This window comes from Equus przewalskii, chromosome 1, assembly GCF_037783145.1.
Source record: "Equus przewalskii isolate Varuska chromosome 1, EquPr2, whole genome shotgun sequence".
Taxonomy (NCBI): domain Eukaryota; kingdom Metazoa; phylum Chordata; class Mammalia; order Perissodactyla; family Equidae; genus Equus; species Equus przewalskii.
In genome coordinates, this window is record NC_091831.1 from 91346786 (window position 1) to 91368045 (window position 21260).

The following is a 21260-nucleotide window of genomic DNA, read 5'->3' on the forward strand; positions in this document are numbered from 1 at the left end:
CACTTCCCTCCCACACACAAACGCTCGAGTCCAGCTGTCCTGTCATATTTCTTCCATGTCTCATTTCCTGCCGCAGATCACAGCTTTGCTAAGTAGCAAGATGTACAGGAAATAAATTGTCCGCACAATATTAACTAATCAATAAACATCAGTTTCAGCCCAGAAGGACTGTAATTTATATCAGATCGCTCATTTTCACTATAAAGTCCAACCAGAACGACACCAACCTAAATACATACGTTCCATGGCAATCCAAGAAAAGACATGTTTTATTTACTCTCGTTTTGACAACCTCATTCCCACTTTTCTATTCCTGGTTTTTGTTTTTTAAAATTTGGTTTTTTGGGATTTTTTTTTCTTTTGGCTTAATTAACTTTCTGTCAAGCATTTTTCGTGTTACTTTTCTTGATCCTACATTTATTTTTTCCTTCTGCTATTTAGGTTCAAACACACACACCCCCTCGCCCCATTCCCCACTCACAAGGAATAAAGGAGTTTTTAAAAAAGGAGGAAGGGTATCTGGATAAATGCTAATGCTAATAATAATAATAACTCTATGGGAAAAATTGCAAATAATACTTATTTTCCTCTAAAGTGAGAGAATGGGTGTGAAAGCATTTTGTAAACTGAAAAACAGCAGAATTTGTTAATGCCCTCACGCACCCGTAACCATTTGGCATCATTTAGACTAAAATGAGTTAGTTTGTGTGCCATTGTACAGAACAAAGGCTTATTTTTTGAAAAGTAGGGTAGTCGAGTCTGATCCATGTTTGTCGGTCGTTCTGCAGGGGCATTGGGGGCGTGTGGAAGGGGAAAGAAGAGGAGTCAACGTCTGACTACACTGATGCTACACCTGGAAGCCTGTCCATACACTGCCCTTTGTGAACGGAGGTGGGATAAATGAGCTATGCCAACAAGCAAAGACAGAAACAGTAAAAAATCGGAAATTAATGAGCACTTTTTAACAAGTAGAGAAGGAACACGGCAGGTTGACTTGGTGACAGCAACCAGCTACAAGCTGACAGCTGACTCCCCAACTCCGGCTGCCCTGCTATGACAGCCCCACGTCCCGCCCCGAGCTGTAATGCTGCATCACGGAAGTCTCTTATGGTTGAACCTGTAAGTGAGCGTCCTCAGCCTTCAGCCCCGTGTCAGTGCAGAAACTTCTGCTCCCAACCTGGAGGTATGCTAATTTACTGGCTTAAAATGCCTTTTTACTGCAAAAGAGCGTGGTGACAGGCAGAGTTCCTAGTAATGGACACTTTCATGCTCATTTCCAGGACCAGCTTTTGAGCAGGACACTGTAGAGGGGGGTATGTCACCCTCAGCATCTAACAACCACTTTCTGTCGAGATGTTCCCCAGTGTCAGAGTGTGACTCTTCTTTTCTGCTCTTTACACCGCATCTAAGAAATCAAGAGCCTGGCGAGGATTAAATGGTCATTTGTCTTCTGACTCCGTAATAGGATGTAGGAGTTCAGAATATGCCACCCCAAAACATGCCACTCTGTCATATTGATTATTTTGAATTAAAGGTGCTGGGGAAACAACCAGTGCATGGCCCTCCTTTGTACCCCACTGAAAGCACATAAATCTCCCATGTGACAGGTACCTCCCTGTACCAGGAGGGAGGAAGGCATCCTTGTCACCAAAGACAGGGAATTGAGGGCCCAGAAGGCTGTGTAAACAAAGCTTATTACCTCTTTACCATCTTACTATCCCAAGCCCAAACTCTTCGTCTTGTCACTTCTTCACAAATTTATCGTTTGTCTAAAAGGGATAAAAGCTTCCTACTTTGGCAACTTCTTTGAGTCTCCTATCTTTGTGGGGCTCCCATATGTACATACATATGTAATTAAACTTGTTTTTCTCCTGCTAATCTGTCTTTTTGTTACAGGAGGGGTCTCGGCCAAGGACCTAGAAGGATAGAGAGAAAATTATTTTTCTTCCCCTACAGGGCCATCAGAGGCTGAAAAGCAGAGATGTTAACCGAAAGCACATATCAGAGTCACTTGGGAAATTTGGTGACATATCACTGCCCAGATTTACCCCCCAAAATTCTAGGGTGGGGCCTGAGGATTAGAATGTGGAGCAAGTTCTCCAGGTGGTCCTGATGTGCGTGCTGGATTAGGAACCCCAGGGCTGGGCTTTGCCAAAAGGGAATAATGGGCAGGTGAGTTGAGGCAGCCTTTGCTCCACTTCTGGTTCCATTTTTGTGCTGCCTTTGTCTATCCCCCATCACTCCAGGCCTTGGTGCACGTTTCCTCTCTTGCTCATCTGGCTACTCTTGGAAGACAGCTCAGGAGGGTGGTGACACACATGGACTTGGGAGTCAGAACCAGCTTGGCCACTTACTAATTGTGAGACTTCAAACAAGGTGCTTCATTTCCCTGAGCCCATTTCTACGTTTGTCAAATGGCAGGTTATAATTATACCTATTTTGTAGAGTCTGATGAGGAATAAATCATATTATACAGCAAAAATACTTACCACAGTGCCTGGCACATCATAAGCACACAACCTGTGGAGGCCACTGTTATTATCATCGTCCTGATAACTATTATTATCAATAATCCCAGAGCTCTCATCTGGTTAGTGGATATCAAGTCTCCTGGGTGACTGCAGGTGTGGCAGGGCTTGGCTGCCAATAGGATGCTTCTGTTTTTAATTCACCATGTCCTCAAGGACTGTTGCCATGGCAGCTGGTCCAGGTGGGTTTTTCAGTTCTGTTCCAGTCAAGTCAATACACCATTACTGAGAAAATACTAAGTACCAGGTATTGGGCGAAGTGTGAAAGGCCCTTTATGAGCTCACACACCAAGGAGGGGGTCAGTGTGCAAACAAAACCCTCTCATGTAGGTAGTGACGGCAGCATGTAAAAAGATACTGAGGTAGTGGTTCATGGGAAATAAGAGGGGACTTCACACCAGCTCCCTTTTGTTGCATATACAAAACTTCCTGGGCCCTATAAGAATAAAATCAAGCCATCTGTGTCAAACCTTTTCATTAAAACTTTGGAAAATGTCTCCATATAAGACCCTGGGTCTTATTTCTCTAACCTCCATTCAATCCCAAGAACTGTGTTTTCAAAAACAAAGAATAAATTATAGACGTACTTAATAGACTTTCAGAGCTAGAAGAGGGCTTAGGAATCATCTTCGCTAACCCTCCCAGCATGCAGATGAAAAAGCCAAGGCCCCAGTAAGTTCAGCATCTTGCCTAAGATCACAGAGAGTTAGCGGCCAAGCTGAGGTTATTACCCCAGTCTTTGGCTCCCAGTCCAGTTCTGTTGCACAACATTATTCAGTCCCACTGAAATCATAATGGGAAGCAGAATCGTCCCCCGGCAGAGAGCCTGCATTCATTCGTTCTGCATTTATTGAACTCCTGTGACATGCTCGGTGCTGTAAAAGCACTAGGAATAAAACGGTGAAAACAATGGACATGGTGTCTGCTCTCGCAACGCCTTACTAGTGCGAGAGACAAATTAAACAAATAAATGAAGTAATTACTTCTTGTGATAAAAGCTAAGCATGAAAAAAACAGAAAAGAGAAGGGTGGACTTTAGGAAGAGTGGTCAAAGAAAGCCTCTCTGAGGAGGTGACCCTTGAGCTCAAGGATGAGAAAGAGGCACCATGGTAAGAACTGGGAAAAGCATGTTTCGGGTCCAGGGATTGGTCGATGCAAAGGTCCATGAGGGGAAAGGGCACTTAGCATTCTAGAACCTTCCAGAAAGTCAGCATGACTGAAGCCTAATGAATGATGGGCAGAATGGCAGCATATGACATAATGTGGGAGTCAGATGATCCCAGACATTGAAGGTCATAGAAAGAGGTGTGGATTTTATCGTAAGCGTAAAGGCAATCCATGAAGAAGTTTTAAGCTGGGAAGTTCACAGTCAGTCTGGCTACTCTGTGAAAAACAGAATCTATGATATTCCTTCCCACAAAGTTGGCACATCTTTTTTCTCATTCCTCTTCATGCAGAGGGCACAGAAGACACGACGTGGGAAAGGGCCAGCAAGAGCGAGAACACAGGGCTCTGGGTTTTCAGTCAAAAGATCTTTCTTCCACGCCATGCTCTCTCTTGTTGAATTAAATGGGGGAAATATCCCATAAAAACCAATAGGATCTTTGGTTTGAATATTCCTTTACCACCCACAGTTCTGGAATAAGAGTATTATCAGTCAGAATCTTGCCCTAGAAAGGATGGGGAGATAGAAAGAGATGACGTGAGAAGACAGGATGAATGGAAGCCAATCTGTTCACCATGTTAGCAAACCCTTTATGGCTGATACGGTCTTCCTTGTTGTGGAATAAGTTAAATTTATAGATTATTTTTGGAAGTGACAGTCAAAGGACAAATGAACAGTGTATGAAGAGGAAACATCATAATAATTACTCTATAAGGCAGCCCCTCAGTCCGCCTAGCCCAGGATTCTATTTTTGTCAGGAGTACCAAGAGATGCTTTATAAGAAGATGTGGCTATCTTCATAATGTCAAAGGTTGAGTGAAATGCTGCCATTTCGGGTCAGCCTTGGACATCACTGTATCAACAGGTTTAGGTGCCGCCATATAAAAATGTACAAGGAGCCCAGATGAGACAGGCTGAGCTTACTTATTTACTGGCCTCATATATGTGTGGACACGACCAAAAAGAAAAGACAAAGCTGGAAACACAACTGAGTCCTTAAATGCCAAGTTGAGGCTCTCCAAATAGATGTGTTTGCTTCTTGGTTGCTGTTTTTAGAGTTTTCTCTCTTTAAAACTTGACTGGCCTCTAGTTCCCTGTTCCAACATCCAAAGCTATTCATGCCAGTTATTAGTTCAGTCTCTCTCCTTCTCCCTCCGAACAGGAAATTCGTGTGTTGTATCTGGATTAATTTCTGATTTTTCTCATTGCAAAAGTTTTGGCTCCAGACTCCTACACCTTGAATCTGCCTCACTGGAAGATGGAAACGATAGCCTGTGCGCAACCTTGTGCACTTTCTCCAGAGCAGGACTGTGCCAACAGCATCTCGCTGCCATGTCCTCACTCAGTGTGAGTCCGGGGAAGACAGGCATGATTGTTTGGCAAGGTGAGGACGTAGGAGCTTCACGGACTCTGCAGGCCCGGTGATGCACACTCAAAGAGAGACATGGCTTCATTTCCCACATGTCTTTCACACAAAGCATGATTATAGAGAAGTGCTTCCATATGGCCCATGGAAAACCCCAGCCAACAACAGCTTCAGCTGGCCAGTTTCGGAGCAGCAACAGACATGAAGGGGTGGTACTGAAAATCAAGGACGAGAAGCATGGTTTTCACGCAGGGAGGAATCTCTGCAAACTTTAGCCTTAGCCCAAGCACAGCCATACAGAACCGGATGACATGCCAGCGGCCTGCGGGATGCCCCAGTTTCACTACAATGCATCGCCCACTGCAGTCAAGGATCTGTCTGTGCGCCCCAGTTGCCCCTTCTTTGCAGAAATCGATCAGAAAGATTCAATCTTTAGAGGCTCTGAACCTGGAATGTCCTAAACCGGCATCGGGGATCTGAGACCCCCACAAAAAAATCAGAATGGCAAATTTGGGGCTTATGGGTACACATGCATTTTCCCAGAGAGAAAATACATAACTTTCAATAGATTCTCAAAAGGAACTCTGATCCAAAAACTGAAATTCAGTGTGAAAGAAAGTGAAAATGAGAGAGAGAGAGAGAATAGGAACTACTTTACCACGAGTGAAGAACTATGACATACCAACAGGTAGGCCAACACAGCCAACACAGCACGCCACCCCACCCCTTCCCATTTCAGGGCCTCCTCAGCTCACTTCTTCAAAAAGACTGGTCTCTTGACCCAATTTCACTCCGTTTCTACCCTGCTTCAATTAGAATTACCTCGATTTCTAATCTCTCTTTGACCCTGACAAGACCACATCTTTTCTGAGGAGATTTCCACACTTTTTCAGGCCAATGCTAACTCCAGGCCCTTCCCCAATACTCGTGCTGGCTATTATTTTCCCATTCAGTCCACTCATCCAAAAACCTTCCTGAATTAACCCTTCACAGTGGAGCCTGGCTCTCCACTGTCTTCCCTGGAGTTGTCTTTCCTCCAACTTTGGTTTCTCCTACAAGTCAGTCTTTTTTGACACTTTTGACAAGGTTTTCCTCCATATCCATCAGTAGCTCTCCTAAAAACAGTACCCAGATTGACCAATTGTTGATTTAGAAATCTGTTTACAAATATCCACACGTACGTTTAATGTATGTAAGAGGTGTGACATCCTTTGGTACCCAAATGAGTAATATTTCTAATAAAAATACAGCTAGCATTTACTGAGCCCTCTCTAGGTGCCAGATACTATTTGGATTGCTTGGCATGACTGATTTATTTAACCCTGACAATAACTTTACAAAAGCAGTACTACTGCTGTTCCCAGTTTTAAAATGAGAAAACCAAGATACACATGGAAGTTAAAAATACTTACTCTGCTTATACAGCTGCTTATACAGCTAGTAAGCAACAGACCCAGGATTTAAACGCAATATCTTAACCACACTTCCCCATATTGCTTTTCATAATGAATTATGGGAGCTGTTCCTTAACATCTCTGGTCCTTAGTTTCCCCATCTGTCAAATGGGTTTGACAATATCAAAACTACAACGAGAGAGGCTAGTGGAATTAAACGATAGGATATGCCTGAAGAGAACTTAAGGAATTATATGGCATTGTATCAACATTGGTAACAACAGAATAGAACGAATGCCATATAATCAGTTTCCCAGCTCCTTAGAAGCCGGAGTGTCACATGCCACAGTTCTCGTCAATGAGACAAATTCCCTGGGGACGACTTCCCTTCCTGAATAAAGGGCACAGTATCAAAAGAATACCTCTTGCACTACCTTCTTCTTTATCATCTGGGATGTGGATGTGGTGTCTCAATGTTCAATGTGACTTTGCAACTGGAGATGAAAGCCACACTCTAAGGAGGATGAAGGAGAGAGGACCCTGGTTCCTTAAAGATGCAGCGAAACAGCTTCCTCAGCCTTGACTGCCTACTCTAGACTTCTTGTTAAAAGAGATTCATAAACTCCTATTCTTATGAATAGAGTTTTCTGTCATTTATGGTAGAATGCATTCCTCATTGACACATCGCCATTCAAAGCTGGCTTCCTCATTTGTCCACGGGTTGAAACCCCCACAAATTCATGGTTTCCAACCTCAGCCAGGCTCTTACAGCTACTCTGCTACCTTTTTACTGTCTTTGCTGAGTTTCTTATTCCCCTTTCCTCGAGGGGAACACTCTCAAGTCTCTGAGAGCCCCACTCTTAGCAGCTGACTCTATCTCCTAAAGAAGAGAGTAAAAAACGCCAATAGGCTGGAACCCAGTTAATTTCTCACCATGTTCTCCAGCTGTATCTGTATAGTTATCCAGCTCTTGACATGGTGTGGGCACGGACACCTCCTCTTGTCCTGGGCAAATCCTTCCTTCTGCATATTCTCGCCTTCTGTTCACTCTTCATCCCATCGCAATCAGGCTTTGTTTTCAGCCTGAAACTCATTGAAACCACTCTTGCTAAGGTCACAGATGATCTTCAAATTGCCAAAGAGAAATTGTGGAGCTCTTACTCCAGTCCATTTTACAACCGCATTAAACATGGCTGACCACGACCTCCTTTTTGGACTTACTCATTCCTTTGTCTTCCGTGATATTACTCTTGCTGAGCTCTGCGTTTACCTACCTACTCTTTTCATTCTTTCTCAGTTGAATTCCCTTAAACTGCTTTCCTGGCTAAACACCTTGACTTCACATGTTCCCAAGGAGGCAACTGTTGGCTTCTGATATATTCTACATATGCTCTTTGGACAGACTCACTCAATTTATAATTAAATGCCACCAATAAGGAGATTTTGCCACCAGTAACAATGGACTGGCATGTTCTCAGATCAACCCTTCAATCTCAAACAAAATATAATCAACATCTGTTTGAAGGCATCAGAAAGGTACTAAGGTATTGAATACTTATGGGGCCAAAATTCTGGAGAGAAGGAAGACCAAGGGAGGTGAGCTATTACCTTTGATAGGCGTCTCCTCTTCATGAATTTCTTACCCAAATGAACAGCAAGCATATCCAGCCAATTGCTCAAACTGGATAATTTGCATCATCCTAGCTTCTTTGTTTCTCTTATAGTCTTCATCCAAAGAATTATCAAACTCTGCTGATTCTATCTCCTAAATATCTCTCCAATCTGTTCCTTCCTCTACCTCTCCTACCCTGAGACGCTAGACCAAGGCCTCATTATTTCAAACACCCTTGAGTATTTAATAAAAGCTTCCTATTCAGACTCCTTGCTTCTAGGCTCACCTCACAGGTAATCCAGCCTCCATACGCCGCCAGAAATCATTTTACTAAAACACAAATCTAACCATGTCACTCCACTGCCTAAATTGCCTTAATGACTCCGCTCAACCTGAAAAGTAAAGCAAAACAATGAAGGCCTTTACAGTTGCCTTCTGGATGCCATTCTGTCACATCTTGCACGCCATCCAATATGCATTCAGGCCTAAGCAATATATTAGTAGTTTCTCGAGACAGCCCAGGCTTTCCTCTAGTGTCAGGCCATGAACATCGTGTTTCCTCTGCCTGGAGAACCATCCCCACCCTCCACTCCTCCTATCAAGTTCTTCCCACTGGAAGGAGTAAGTAAGATCCCTATTTCATAAGTTACATCCAAATAAATTCAAGTGACTAAAGGATTTTAAAGTAGGAACACAAAACCATAAAAGCACTGGCAGACAACATAATGAATACTTTTTTCCCTTTATGGCAGGGGTCAGCAAAACCCAATCTGAGGGTCAAATTCAGCCTGCAGCCTATTTTTGCAAGCAAAGTTTTATTGGAACAGAGCTATGCCCATTTGTTTAAGAGTTGTCTGTGGGTGCTTTTGCTACGGCAGTGTTGAGTAGTTGAGACAGAGACCATATGCCCCGCAAAGCCCTAAAATGTTTATTATCCAGCCTTTATAGAAAAAGTTTCCTGAGCCCCAAATTAAAGGATTTTTTAAAAGGCAGATACTACTGAAATGAAAGGATGGAAATTTCTGAATATATAAAACTTAGAAACTATTGATTCCACAAACATCAATGATATTGAAAGTCAAATGACAAACTGAGAACAATATTTGAAATAGGTATAACAGACAAATGGGTAGTATTCATGATAGATTGAAAGCTCACAATAGTGAGGAAGCGATCAACATCCAAATAGGAAAAGGAGTAAATGACTTCAGCAGCTAATTGAAAGCTGAAAAAGTATAAATGGGCAATAAATACATGACAATATTTCCTACCTTGTTAGCAATCAAAGGGAGGCAAATAAAAGAAATTATTACTCATGGTTTACCTAAAAAATTAGCAAATATTAAAAAAAAAATAGTCATTCTCCGTAATGGCAAAGGTTCAAAGAAACAGGTAGTTTTAGAAAAGGGAATGTGAACAAAAATTTGATATACACAATTTGACTTTTAGAAAACTGGCCAGAAGTTCTTTCCAACTAAAAAGTGTGGCGTTAGGAAAATGTTATTCTAGTCACAGACCGTCTAAAGCACATGGTAACATTGTGTTAGGTTTAAAACCTACTTTTTTCAGGAGAAACCTGGGACTTTGATTGTCCCCGCACGAGCCTGCAGGTGGAGCCGTCGCCAGCACAGACGCCACAGTTGTCCTCCTTGGCGTTACTTCCCAGCTGCCTGTCGCAGCCCACAGCCTGCAGACAGAGGAATGGCCGTCAGGAGTGGGGAGAACACGGGGAGGAGGCACTCGATGTTAGAAACCATATTTATGGGGTTATCCTTCCTAAATTTATGCGTTGGCTTCCTTTATGAGAACATAGCTTTAAAAATATGAATAATATAAAGCTTACTGTCATTTATATGGTTCTTATGCAAAGCCCAAATAATTAAAAGAGAAGAATTGAAGCCGTCCCTCCATACTCCCACTCTTAGTCTCTTATCTATATTTTCATTCAGATATTTTTACGTATTTATATGCATATATTCATTTATATATAAACGAATGGGACAGTAAAATTATATTTCCTCTCTCCCCTCTCCCCACTCCTTCCCTCGCTTCCTACCCTACACTAGTCCTATTGTCTAATTTTCTCCCCAAACGACCACTATCTGAAGTCCATGTATATCCTCCTGGTCCATAGTTTTACTTTTAATTTTTTTTCTCTGTTTTTCTCTCTATCTCCACATACCTACATCTCAACATCTATATATCCATATCTCTCTCTATTCCATATCTGTATCATATCTCCTTCTCTTTATCATTATCTATACCTATACCTACATATCTCTACCTCTACGTCCTTATATCTATATATTTACGCTAAGAAACAATTTATAAAATGTCTGAAAGGAATAACAAGAGAGGTGTCTCCTACAGAATATGCTTATACTGCTATCTTTCAGTCTCTCGTGGATTATTTTGGGGGTGGGGGTATTTGCTAGATTGTAAGCTTCCTTATATGAGAAAAGGTCTATATCCTATATTTATTTTTATTTCATAAATATGTCTTTTACGTAATGTGTGTCCAATAAAATTAACTAATGTGCCAGTTTCTCTCTACCTCCCATACTCATTCACTATACTTGTATTCATATACCTGGTGTTCAAGTGCGGGGACTTTGGAGGCAGACAGCCCACTTATAAAACCTGACCTGCCCCACCACCCCTTTCAAGCTGCAGGATATTGAACAATTCAAACTCTCAGAGACTCATTTTTCTCAAGAGTAAAATAGGAATCATAAGGCATACTTCATATAGGGTTTAGTGAGGATCAAATGAGAAGATATATGTAAAACTCTTAGCATAGTGATTAGAACGTTATAAAGCCTCAATAAAAGAGGTTCCATTTTCTCTCTCTCTCTCTGCTTTTCATTTCGTTTTGACTCCTGGGTACAGCCCCTGCGCTTCAGCTTGGGGAGTTGCTGAATCAGACTCTACATCCAAGGTGTTGAAGAGAAAATAAAACCGGAGGAAGTCGAAACCACATCTCTACTCTATTCTTTCCAAAATGTGGGTGTTGAAGGGAAAGAGAATGAACAAATGAAAGCTTCAGGGAGAGGCAGGAAGGGTTCCAAGGAAGTTTAAGGAAAAGCCTGTGATTAGAGATGTTTTGAAATTCACAAAGGGCTGTCATGAGGAAAGGGTTTATGTTTGCTCGGTGTATCTCCAAATAGTTAAAGCTACAGGTTTAACAGCATAATTGAGTTCAATATGAGGCAGTTGGAGAACTCAGGGTTATCCAACAATCAGTATTCAACCACGGGCCAGATGGGAGATGTCCTGGAGGGAACACTGGAGAAGCGATTAAATAATTTGATGAGTAGTTGAATCCAATGGCTTTTGAGATCCTTTCATCTTGATTATATGACTTTATAAAGACAGTAATAAAATATTAAGAATTATAGTTGATTACTATGGGATGCTTGCCTGGCATTTTGCCAAGCACTTTAAACACATTATTTCAGTTAATCGTCACAGCAACCTCATGATATAGTCAATACCTTTTATCTCTATTTTATAAATAAGACATCTGAATGTTACTGAGGTTGAATGACTTCCCAACATTATAGAGCTATTATACAATGTCAGTAATGGTTTTAAAACCCAGGTCATCTGACACCAGAATCTTAACACTACGCTACACCTTCCTCACCTTTAGTATCAGCAGATGGACAATAAAGAACCCATTTACATAGGCCATTATATTAATATTTACAAGTACATATGGAACAACTTAAGAGTGATTGATTTTGGAAACAGACTTGCATGGTTGGGATTCAATCAATGAGTAACTTGTGTTCATGCAACTTTCTCCAAGGGGAGTAATTCTACCATTAAATTATAGAAACGCTGTTCCCGCGCCAAGCTCTGTCCTCACACATTCGTGTCCCTGAGCACTTTGCATTGCATGAGAATGAGAATCACCCTCTATCTGGTCATCCGGGAAGGGTGTGGGTTTAGGAGCTAGGATGGGCTTGTTTTGAAGTGTTTAGGGCCTTGCAAGGTCTTGGGCAATCGAATACCTCCCTAAGCACTTACATTTGTTTCATAATTTTTTTTTTAAGTTACAGTTCATCCAAATCTTACAGCCGAAAAAAAACATGTGAAAACATCACAGAAAAATAATATCTGAAAAGAAGGTCTGACTGCCTTGTGATTCAGAGGGTATAAGCCAGAAATACCCTTGAAATTGAGAGACTACTGAATTTTGGCTCTCAGATCTCATCATAACCAACAATAAGCAACTTTTAAAAAATTGCTTGAAGTGTTTTCAATTCTGTGACATCTCCTGAAGTCAAGATCTCTAATTGTAATGATTTAAAAACCATTAATCGATAAACATATCAATAAAATTGAACTTTTATTAAATAACCAATTTCTAAAGAGCCAGCCACTACAGAGTATAAGTCAATAAGCCAAGATTCATATATTACAGTGTAGTTAATGAGACAAATTATACAAGATAGGGGATAATATAAACAAACACTTAAAATATATGAGCAGTACATTTAGGAATAAATACTCATATATAAATCATCATTTCAGCTAAGAATTCTTTCACAGTTCTTGCATATGATTTCCTAATCAGCTAAAAGAAGACAGTGTTTAAATAAGTGACATTACTCCATATTAAGCACGATATAAATTTTCCAGATACGTCAAAGTTGATCCGTCAAGAACCGAACAACTTTTTCAGTCAACCTCTGTTTGAGATCTCTGAAAACGGGGTTCTACCTTAGAAAAAATTCTAACATTCCTGCCTTAAAAATCAGAGTACACGGAGCTGTGGTAGTCATTAGGGATATCCACAAATGTTTAGCTTCTCCTTTTGGCCACGGAAAGACTGAACTTCTCCTCCCTCCTTGAAGTCAAGTGGGGTCACTGACTGTCTTCAGCCAATGAAATATCAGTCTAAGTGTCCGTGTCATTTCTGTAAGTAGCTTTAAGGGTCATTGCTCCAGTCGCATAATTCTTTTCTCACTACTGAAGTTATTGTGTAAAACGTGTTTGAATAAAGCCTCCCGCAGTCTCCCTGTGAGATAGTCAAAGAGCAGAGACCCCTGCTGATCCATGTTGGAGAGGTGGCGTTAACCAGAACTAATCTTCAATTGTTTTAAGCCGCTGAGCTTTGGCGGATGTTGGTTACTGCAGGAAAACCTAGCCTGCAGTATACAGGAGTACCATTTCACCATTAAGGGATAAAGCAGGGTCATTAATAGCAAGCAAGGTGTTTTGTGTTTGTTTTTTTTTCAATTATTTTACTGAGATCACAATGGTATATCACATTGTGTAATTTTGGGGTGTACATTATTATTTACCAATTTCTGTATAGACTTCATCATGCTCACCATCAGTAGTCTAATTTTTGTCCATCACCATACGTATGTGCCCCTTTACCCCTTCCACCCACCCCCAGCCCCCTTCCCGTCTGGTGACCACTAATCTGTTCTCTTTATCCTTGTATTTGTTTATCTTCCACATACGAGTGAAATCATGCAGTGTCTTCCTCTGTCTGGCTTATTTCACTTAACATCATATTCTTAAGGACCATCCATGTTGTTGCAAATGGGATGATTTTGTCTTTTTTTATGGCTAATATTCCATTGTATATATATGCCACATCTTCTTTATCCATACATCTGTAGAAAGGCACTTGAGTTGCTTCCATGTCTTGGCTATTGTGAATAATGCTGCAATGAATAAGGGATGCATAAATCTCTTTGGATTGCTGATTTCAAGTTCTTTGCATAAATACCCAGTAGTGGGATAGCTGGGTCCTATGGTATTTCTATTTTTAATATTTTGAGAAATCTTCATACTGTTATCCATGGTGGCTGCAACAATTTGTATTCCCACCTGAAGTATATAAGTGTTCCCTTTTCTGCACGTCCTCTCCAACGTTTGTTATTTTTCGTCTTGGTAATTATAGCCATTCTGACGCATGTAAGGTGATATCTCCTTGTAGCTTTTGATTTGCATTTCCCTAATAATTAGTGATGTGGAGCATCTTTTCATGTACCTGTTGGCCACCTGAATATCTTCTTTGGGAAAATGTCTGTTTATATCCTTTCCCCATTTTTTCTGATTGGGTTGTTTGATTTTTGTCGTTGAGTTGTATGAGCTCTTTATATATTTTGGAAATTAACCCCTTGTCAGATATATGATTTACAAATATTTTCTCCCAGAGGATGGGTAGGTTATCTTTTCGTTTTGTTACGAGTTTCCTTTGTCATGCAGAAGCTTTTTAGTCTGATGTAGTCCCATTTGTTAACTTTTTCTTTTGTTTCCCTTGCCTTAGTAGACATGGTATTTGAAAACATGCTGCCAAGACTGTTATCAAATAGTGCACTGCCTGTCTTTTCTTCTAGGAGTTTTATGGTTTCAGGTCTTACATTCAAGTCTTTAATCCATTTTGAGTTAATTTTCGTGTATGGGGAAAGATAATAGTCTACTTTCATTCTTTTGCAGGTGGCTGTCCAGTTTTCCCAACACCATTTACTGAAGAGACTGTCTTTTCTCCATTGTATGTTCTTGGCAACTCCATCAAAGATTAGCTGTCCATAGATGTGTGGTTTTATCTCTGGGCTTTCAATTCTGTTCCGTTGATCTGTGTGTCTGTTTTTGTGCCAGTACCATCCTGTTTTGATTACTATAGCTTTGTAGTATATTTTGAAGTCAGGGATTGTGATGCCTCCAGCTTCCTTCTTTTTTCTCAGGATGGCTTTAGCTATTTGAGGTCTTTTGCTGTTCCATATAAATTTTAGAACTCTTTGTTTGATTTCTGTGAAGAATGTCATTGGGATTCTGATTGGGATTGCATTGAATCTGTAGATTGCTTTAGTAGTAATGGACATTTTAACTATATTTATTCTTCCAACCCATGAACGTGGAATATCTTTCTATTTCTTTATGTCTTCTTCAATTTCTTTCAAGAATGTCTTATAGTTTTCAATGAAGGTGGTGTCTTACATTGGACATTCCACATTAAAATCCAGACTTCTAGCGTCTGTTGACAAATGAACACTCTGTGGATATCCCCCTTCACGATGAGCATGTCTGTATTCTCCAGGTCATGGCATTCCTCATCACTCACCATGACTACACCTGGGCAATTGCTCTCCCTGAATGGTGTGTAGATATTTCAGTCTCGACCTCCATACTAAGCTGTCCATGCCTGACTCAATGACTGTACTGATTGTCCTTAACCAGAACCACATCTTGTTTTCAGTTACAAACTTCAGCTACACATGTAGCAACACAAAAAGTATGAGTGCCATCAGTATAGTGCAATGGTTAAGAAAATGGATTCCAGAATTGGGTTGCCTGGATTCAAATTCCAGCACTACCATTTTCTAGCTCCACAAATTGGACAAGTTACTTAACCCCTTCTAATTCCAATTTCCTTATAAACAGAGAGGGGATAATGCCTGCACCCACCTCAGAGCATCTGCTGCACTAACAGTAAAGTGCTGAGACAATGCCTGGTGCCTGGTGAGTACCCAGTAAGTGTTAGTTGCTATTATTTTTACTATAAATACAAAGTGGCTTCCTCATCTACCCAGCCATCAGGGAAGTCAAGAAACATGAAGGACAAATCAGACTTGTTCTCTGGACATGGTTCCAAGCAGGTTCTCTTTATGATAAAAATCCAAAGTGGATTTCCCTCAGTGAGTGCAGTTGTCTTGTGCTGCCTGCTGTGCTCAAGATCACAGAAAGTTGTCCCCAGGAGCACGGTGACAGGTTCATTCAAATAAGCAAACTGTAAGCACGCTTGCAAAACTTATCTGTAGTCTGTGCCAAGCCAACGTCAGGGCTCAGTTCACCGATCCTAAGGCAAGCAGTGAGAGTCAGAGTTCTCTTGCTCTCACCCTAAGGACTGCTGACAGCCATGGCCACTTTGTTCGGAAAGGGAACTTACGTGAACATTATCCTGCTGAAGGCAAGACCCTGAATTCAACTGAGAAGTGTCTGAGTCACTCCTGAGGAAGTGCATGTAATTCTTTTTACCCAAACAGCCTTGCCGAAAGAGCACTTAGCTTTCAGCAACCGAGATTCACCTGCTCCTGCCCAAAGAATCTGCTCACCCATCAGAATCACAAAAACACGACAGGGAGCATGCATTTTAAAGGAACTAACTCAGCACTGAAAACCACCTTCATCCTGCAAGCCCTTTCAAACCTTGGAAACTACTGGCGCAAACCATGCACCTTAGACAATGAATAAGGATTGCAGGCTGGGGTCAGTGAACACGAGGAGAAGCCAGGGAAACGGAACCAGTGTGGACTGCAAGCTTCCTGCGTGACAGCTATTGTGCTGGGCTTGTCGAATGCAGCTCGTGAAAGAAGGAATTTAATACAGGACCAACAAGGAGGGTAATACCTCCCTTTTACACACCAAGGCTCAGAGATGGTCAGCAACCACAGGAAACTAGTACATCTTGCCACACCACCAACCAGTATCCACTCCAACCATGTCACTGAGAGATCGCTCAAGCTAGGTCACCAGTGGTGTTGGTTTGGTCCAAACGAAGGAGGCATACTTCAGTCCTCATCCCTCTTGACTTTGCTGAAGTATTTGACACGGCTAACTCTCCTTCTTAAACACTCACCCTCCCATATCTTGTTTTTTCCCAGTTTTTTATTATACAGAAGACTATTCTGTTCAGTCCCCATGATGGGCACCTCTTCCAATGCTTGTCCCTTAAATGATGGGGCCAGGACACCGTCCTTGCAAATCTACTTTTCTTATTCAGTCGCCAAGGACATACATTAGCTTTAACCATGTGACAACCCCTAGGTCTATGTTTCTAGTCTAGAATTCCCTCGTAAGCTCTAAATTCTTGTCAACTTGGATATCCACAGGTACCTCAGGCTCATTACCTTTTCCCCATACACTTGGTCCTCACCCAATGTTTTCTGTCTTGGTGAATGGCCTCATCATTTACTTAGCCATCACGTCAGAAATCCAGACATCATTCTAAACTTCTCTCTTTCACTTGCCACATCCAATGAAACTGCCAGTACTAAAATATCTGCTTCTTTAATCTCTAGAATTTGTCTCTCGTTCTTCATGCATCTTACCTCTGCCTTCCTCCTAGCTCTTGTTACCTGACACTTGACCTTCTCGTTTGCCCAGACGCTATCCTCTCCAAACAACCTGCCACTTTGCTACTTGAGTGACCTTTCTAAAGACAATCCCAACTGAGCTAGTCCCTATAAAATCCTTCAATGGCTCCTCTTATGACTTTCAGAAAACGTTAATGATCAGTTTCCACCTAGTCTGGAACCTCAACTTCTAGCATTATCTCACAGGTATTTTTCACCTCAACTCTACAGAAGGAGTCATAGATCCTTAAACACACCTACTGTTACATCTCTTCACCATTGCTATTCTTTCTGCCTGTGATTGCCTTCCTCATTTTGGTTTATGTAACTCCTACTCAACTTTGCAAAACCTCAGTGTCAAAACATTACCTTGTCCATCGTGTTCTTCTTCAGCCCAGACTAAATTGCCTTTAATAACAATTCTTTTTAATTATAAAGCAATATGTGCTTATTGTCAAAAACTTGGAAACAAAAAAGCATAATTCCATTGACAAATAATAGCTATTATTATCGCTTAGTGGAAGAGCCCAGAAGTGAACTGGTGGTTACAAAGGGAAACCATTGACAGCATAGGAAAAAGAAGAATGAAGTAGAAAACACTGACCTTTGGGAAGATTAGTCAACAGCAAGCATCCAATACGACGGTTCAATTGAGTAGGAGAGAAAGGAAGAGCCATTAGCTAGGCTGCTGGGAGAGACTGGCTAGTCTAGTCTCGGGATAAAAAGGTGAAAGTGAGAGAGAAAATCAGAGTAAAATGTGAGAGATTTGATAGAGGTACCAGGATACAGAGGACACGTGAGCAAATACGCACAGTGACTACAACACGAACTCAGGAAGGTAACACTGAGAACTGCGGCTCCATAAACAGAAATGAATAGGAATAGCAGTTAGAAGGACTACTTGATTGGGGAAGAAAATAATAGTTTATTTGGAGGAAGGGGACATGCTGAATTGGAGGAATCTGTGGAATCTCCCAGAACAGACATCAAGCTTGAGCTAGAAAATTCAAGATTGGAGGTTAAAAGAAAGACCAAGAGATCTGAACCGCCTCTGCATTTACAAGCAGGTAAGACACATCTGTTCAACCAGGTTTACTGAGGACCCTCTATGGGGCCAGACATGGTGGAGGCTCTGGGGTGTGTCAGTGAGCAGCACACATATGATTCCTAACTTCAAAGAGCTTATACTCTGGTGTGGGAGACAGTCATAATCAAATAATCACACAAATAAATGTGCAATTATAAAATATTACAGTGTAATTAAAAGGTATTATAATAGAACCAGGAGAATTAATTTAGAAAGAGAAATCACAGAAAACCTTGTAAGGAAGTGACATTAGGCTGATGTCACGAAGATGAGTAAGAGTAGCCAGCAGCATAATTAGAAGGCAGTAGGAACAGCATGTGGAAGGGCTTTCTGGCATTTTGGCAGAATTGAAAAAGCAGCACAAAAGGGAGAAGAGTAGAATGAAGTAGAGGATATGTCAACAGAAACGTCCCTAATGGAAAAGCAAAGAGAAAAAAGACTGAAAAAAAATACCCAACACAGTACATCCAGGAACTGTGGGACAACTACAAAAGGTGTGACATAGGCGTAATGGGAATACCAGAAAGAGAGAAAGGAACAGAAGAAATCTTTGAAGCAATAATGATGGAGCTTTTCCCCCATATTAATATCAGACACAAAACCATAGGTCCAGGAAGCTCAAGCTTGGAACACCAAGCAAGATAAATGTCAAAAAAACTACACTTAGGCATATCATATTCAAACTGCAGAAAATCAAAGATAAAGAAAAAGAATCTTGAAAGAAGCCAGAGGAATAAAACACCTTATGTATAGAGGAGCAAAGATAAGAATTACATCTGACTTCTCCTTAGAAAACATGCAAACAAGAAAAGAGTAGAGGGAAATATTTAAAGTGTTGAGAGAAAGAAACAACCCAGACTTCTGTACCCTGTGAAGTCATCCTTCAGAAGTGAGAGGGAAATAAAGACTTTCTCAGGCAAACAAAAATTGAGGGAATTTGTCGCCGTTAGACCAAGTTCTTCAGGGAGTAGGAAAATGATATAGGACAGAAATTCAGATCTACATAAAGAAAGGAAGAGTACTGAAGAAGGAATAAATGAAGGTAAAATAAAAATTTTTATTTTTCTCATTACCAGTCTATCTAAAACAATCATTTATTGAAAATAATAGCAACAATGTCTTCAACTATGTATGCTGACATATATATATGTGTATACACATACATACATGTATGCTTATATATAAGTGACATGAATGATTGAAATGATAACAGGGATGCAGGGAGGAATTAATATTCTTTACTATTACTTTGTCATGGGAATTTTCACTATACCCATGAAGCAGTAATAGTGTTATTTGAAAGTGAACTTGGATTGGTTGTAAATGTATATTGCAAACTATAGGGCAACTACTTAAGAAAGCAAAAGAAGAAAAAGAGAAGTATAACTGATATACTAAGTAGGAGAGAAAATGTGGAATCATATAAAAAGTTTAATTAAAAAGCAGAAAAAGAGTGAACAAATATAGGGATACAGAACAAGAGTAATGAATAGAAAACAATAACAAATATGATAGATATTAATCCAACTATATCAATAATCACTTTAAACATCACTGGTCTAAATATACCAATTAAAATACCAATTAAAAGATAGAGATTGTCAGAGTAGATAAAAAAATAAAATCCAACTATCTGTTGTCTACAAAAAACGCACTTTAAATATAAAGACACATGTAGGTTAAAAGTAAAAGGATAGAGAAGGATATAGCATACTAACATTAATCAAGATAAAGTAGGAGTAGGTATATTAGTTTCAGACAGACCAGACTTTAGAGCAAGAGAATTTATCAGACTTAAGAGGGGCATTTATGTAATGATAAAGGGTCAGTACTACAAGAAGACATAACAATCCTTAATGTGTCTGTGCCTAACAATAGAATGTCAAAATATGTGCGGCAAAAACTGATAGAATTGCAAGGAAAAGTAAAGAAATCCATTATTATAGTTGGAGACTTCAACACCTCTCTCTCAGAAACAGACAGATCCAGCAGGTAGAAAATCAGTAGGAACATAGTTGAATTCAACAGTATCATCAATCAACTGAATATAATTGATATCTCCTAACTTCATCCAAGAACAGCAGAAGGCACATTCTTCTCAAGGTCACATGGAACATTCACCAAGATAGATCACATGCTAGGCCATAAAACACACCTTAAAAAATCTAAAAGAATAAGAATAATATACTGTCTGCTCCCAGACCACAGTGGAATTAAACTAGAAATCATTAGCAGAACCATAGCTGGAAATTTTCAAAATACTTGGATATTAAACAACATACTTCTAAATAACACATGAGTCAAAGAAGATGTCTCAAAAGAAATTCAAAAATATTTTGATGAAAAGTAAAATACAATTTATCAAAATATGTAAGATGCAGTGAAAGCAGTGCTTAAAGGGAAATTGAAGCATTGAATGCATATATAAGAACAGACGAAGGATCTACAACCAATAATCTAAGCTTCCACCTTAGGAAACTAGAAGTAAAAGAGCAAATTAAATCCAAAGTAAGCAGAAGAAAAGAAATAAGAAAAATTAGAGCAGAAATCAATGAAATTGAAAATAGAAAATCAATCAAGAAAATCAACAAAATCAAAAGCTAATTTTTGAAAAGTCAGTAAAATCAATGTTTCTAACCAGGCTAAGAAAAACATAGAAGATACAAATTGTTAAATTACCAATATCAAAAATGAAAGAGAGAACATCACTACAGATCCCACGGACACTGAAAGGTGTCCGTAATATTAAAGGAATATTACGAGTAACTCCATGCATACGTATCACCCAAGATAACCTAGATGAAATGGACCAATTCCTTGAAAGACACAATCTGCCAAAACTCACACAAGAAGAAATAGATGATCTGAGTAGACCTATATCTATTAAAGGAATTGATCAATAATTAACAACCTTCCAAAACAGAAAGTGCCAGGCCCAGATCGGTTCATTGGTGAATTCCACCAAACATTTAAGGAAGGAATTATACCAGTGTTCTGCAATCTCTTCCAG

At 40.1% G+C, this 21260-nt stretch overlaps 1 protein-coding gene across 5 annotated transcripts in view; it reads right to left on the minus strand.

The window, feature by feature from the left end:
- The window catches only part of ADAMTSL3 (ADAMTS like 3), a 327141-nt gene that overhangs the window by 178119 nt on the left and 127762 nt on the right, over positions 1-21260 (minus strand). For all 5 annotated transcript variants that reach the window (XR_011525377.1, XM_070569997.1, XM_070569993.1 and 2 more), the window contains exon 7: positions 9626-9752. Coding sequence is in view for 4 of the 5 variants with exons in the window: in XM_070569997.1 (XP_070426098.1) it covers positions 9626-9752 (127 nt within the window). In the remaining variant the exon portion in view is untranslated. The remainder of the gene's footprint in view (positions 1-9625; positions 9753-21260) is intronic.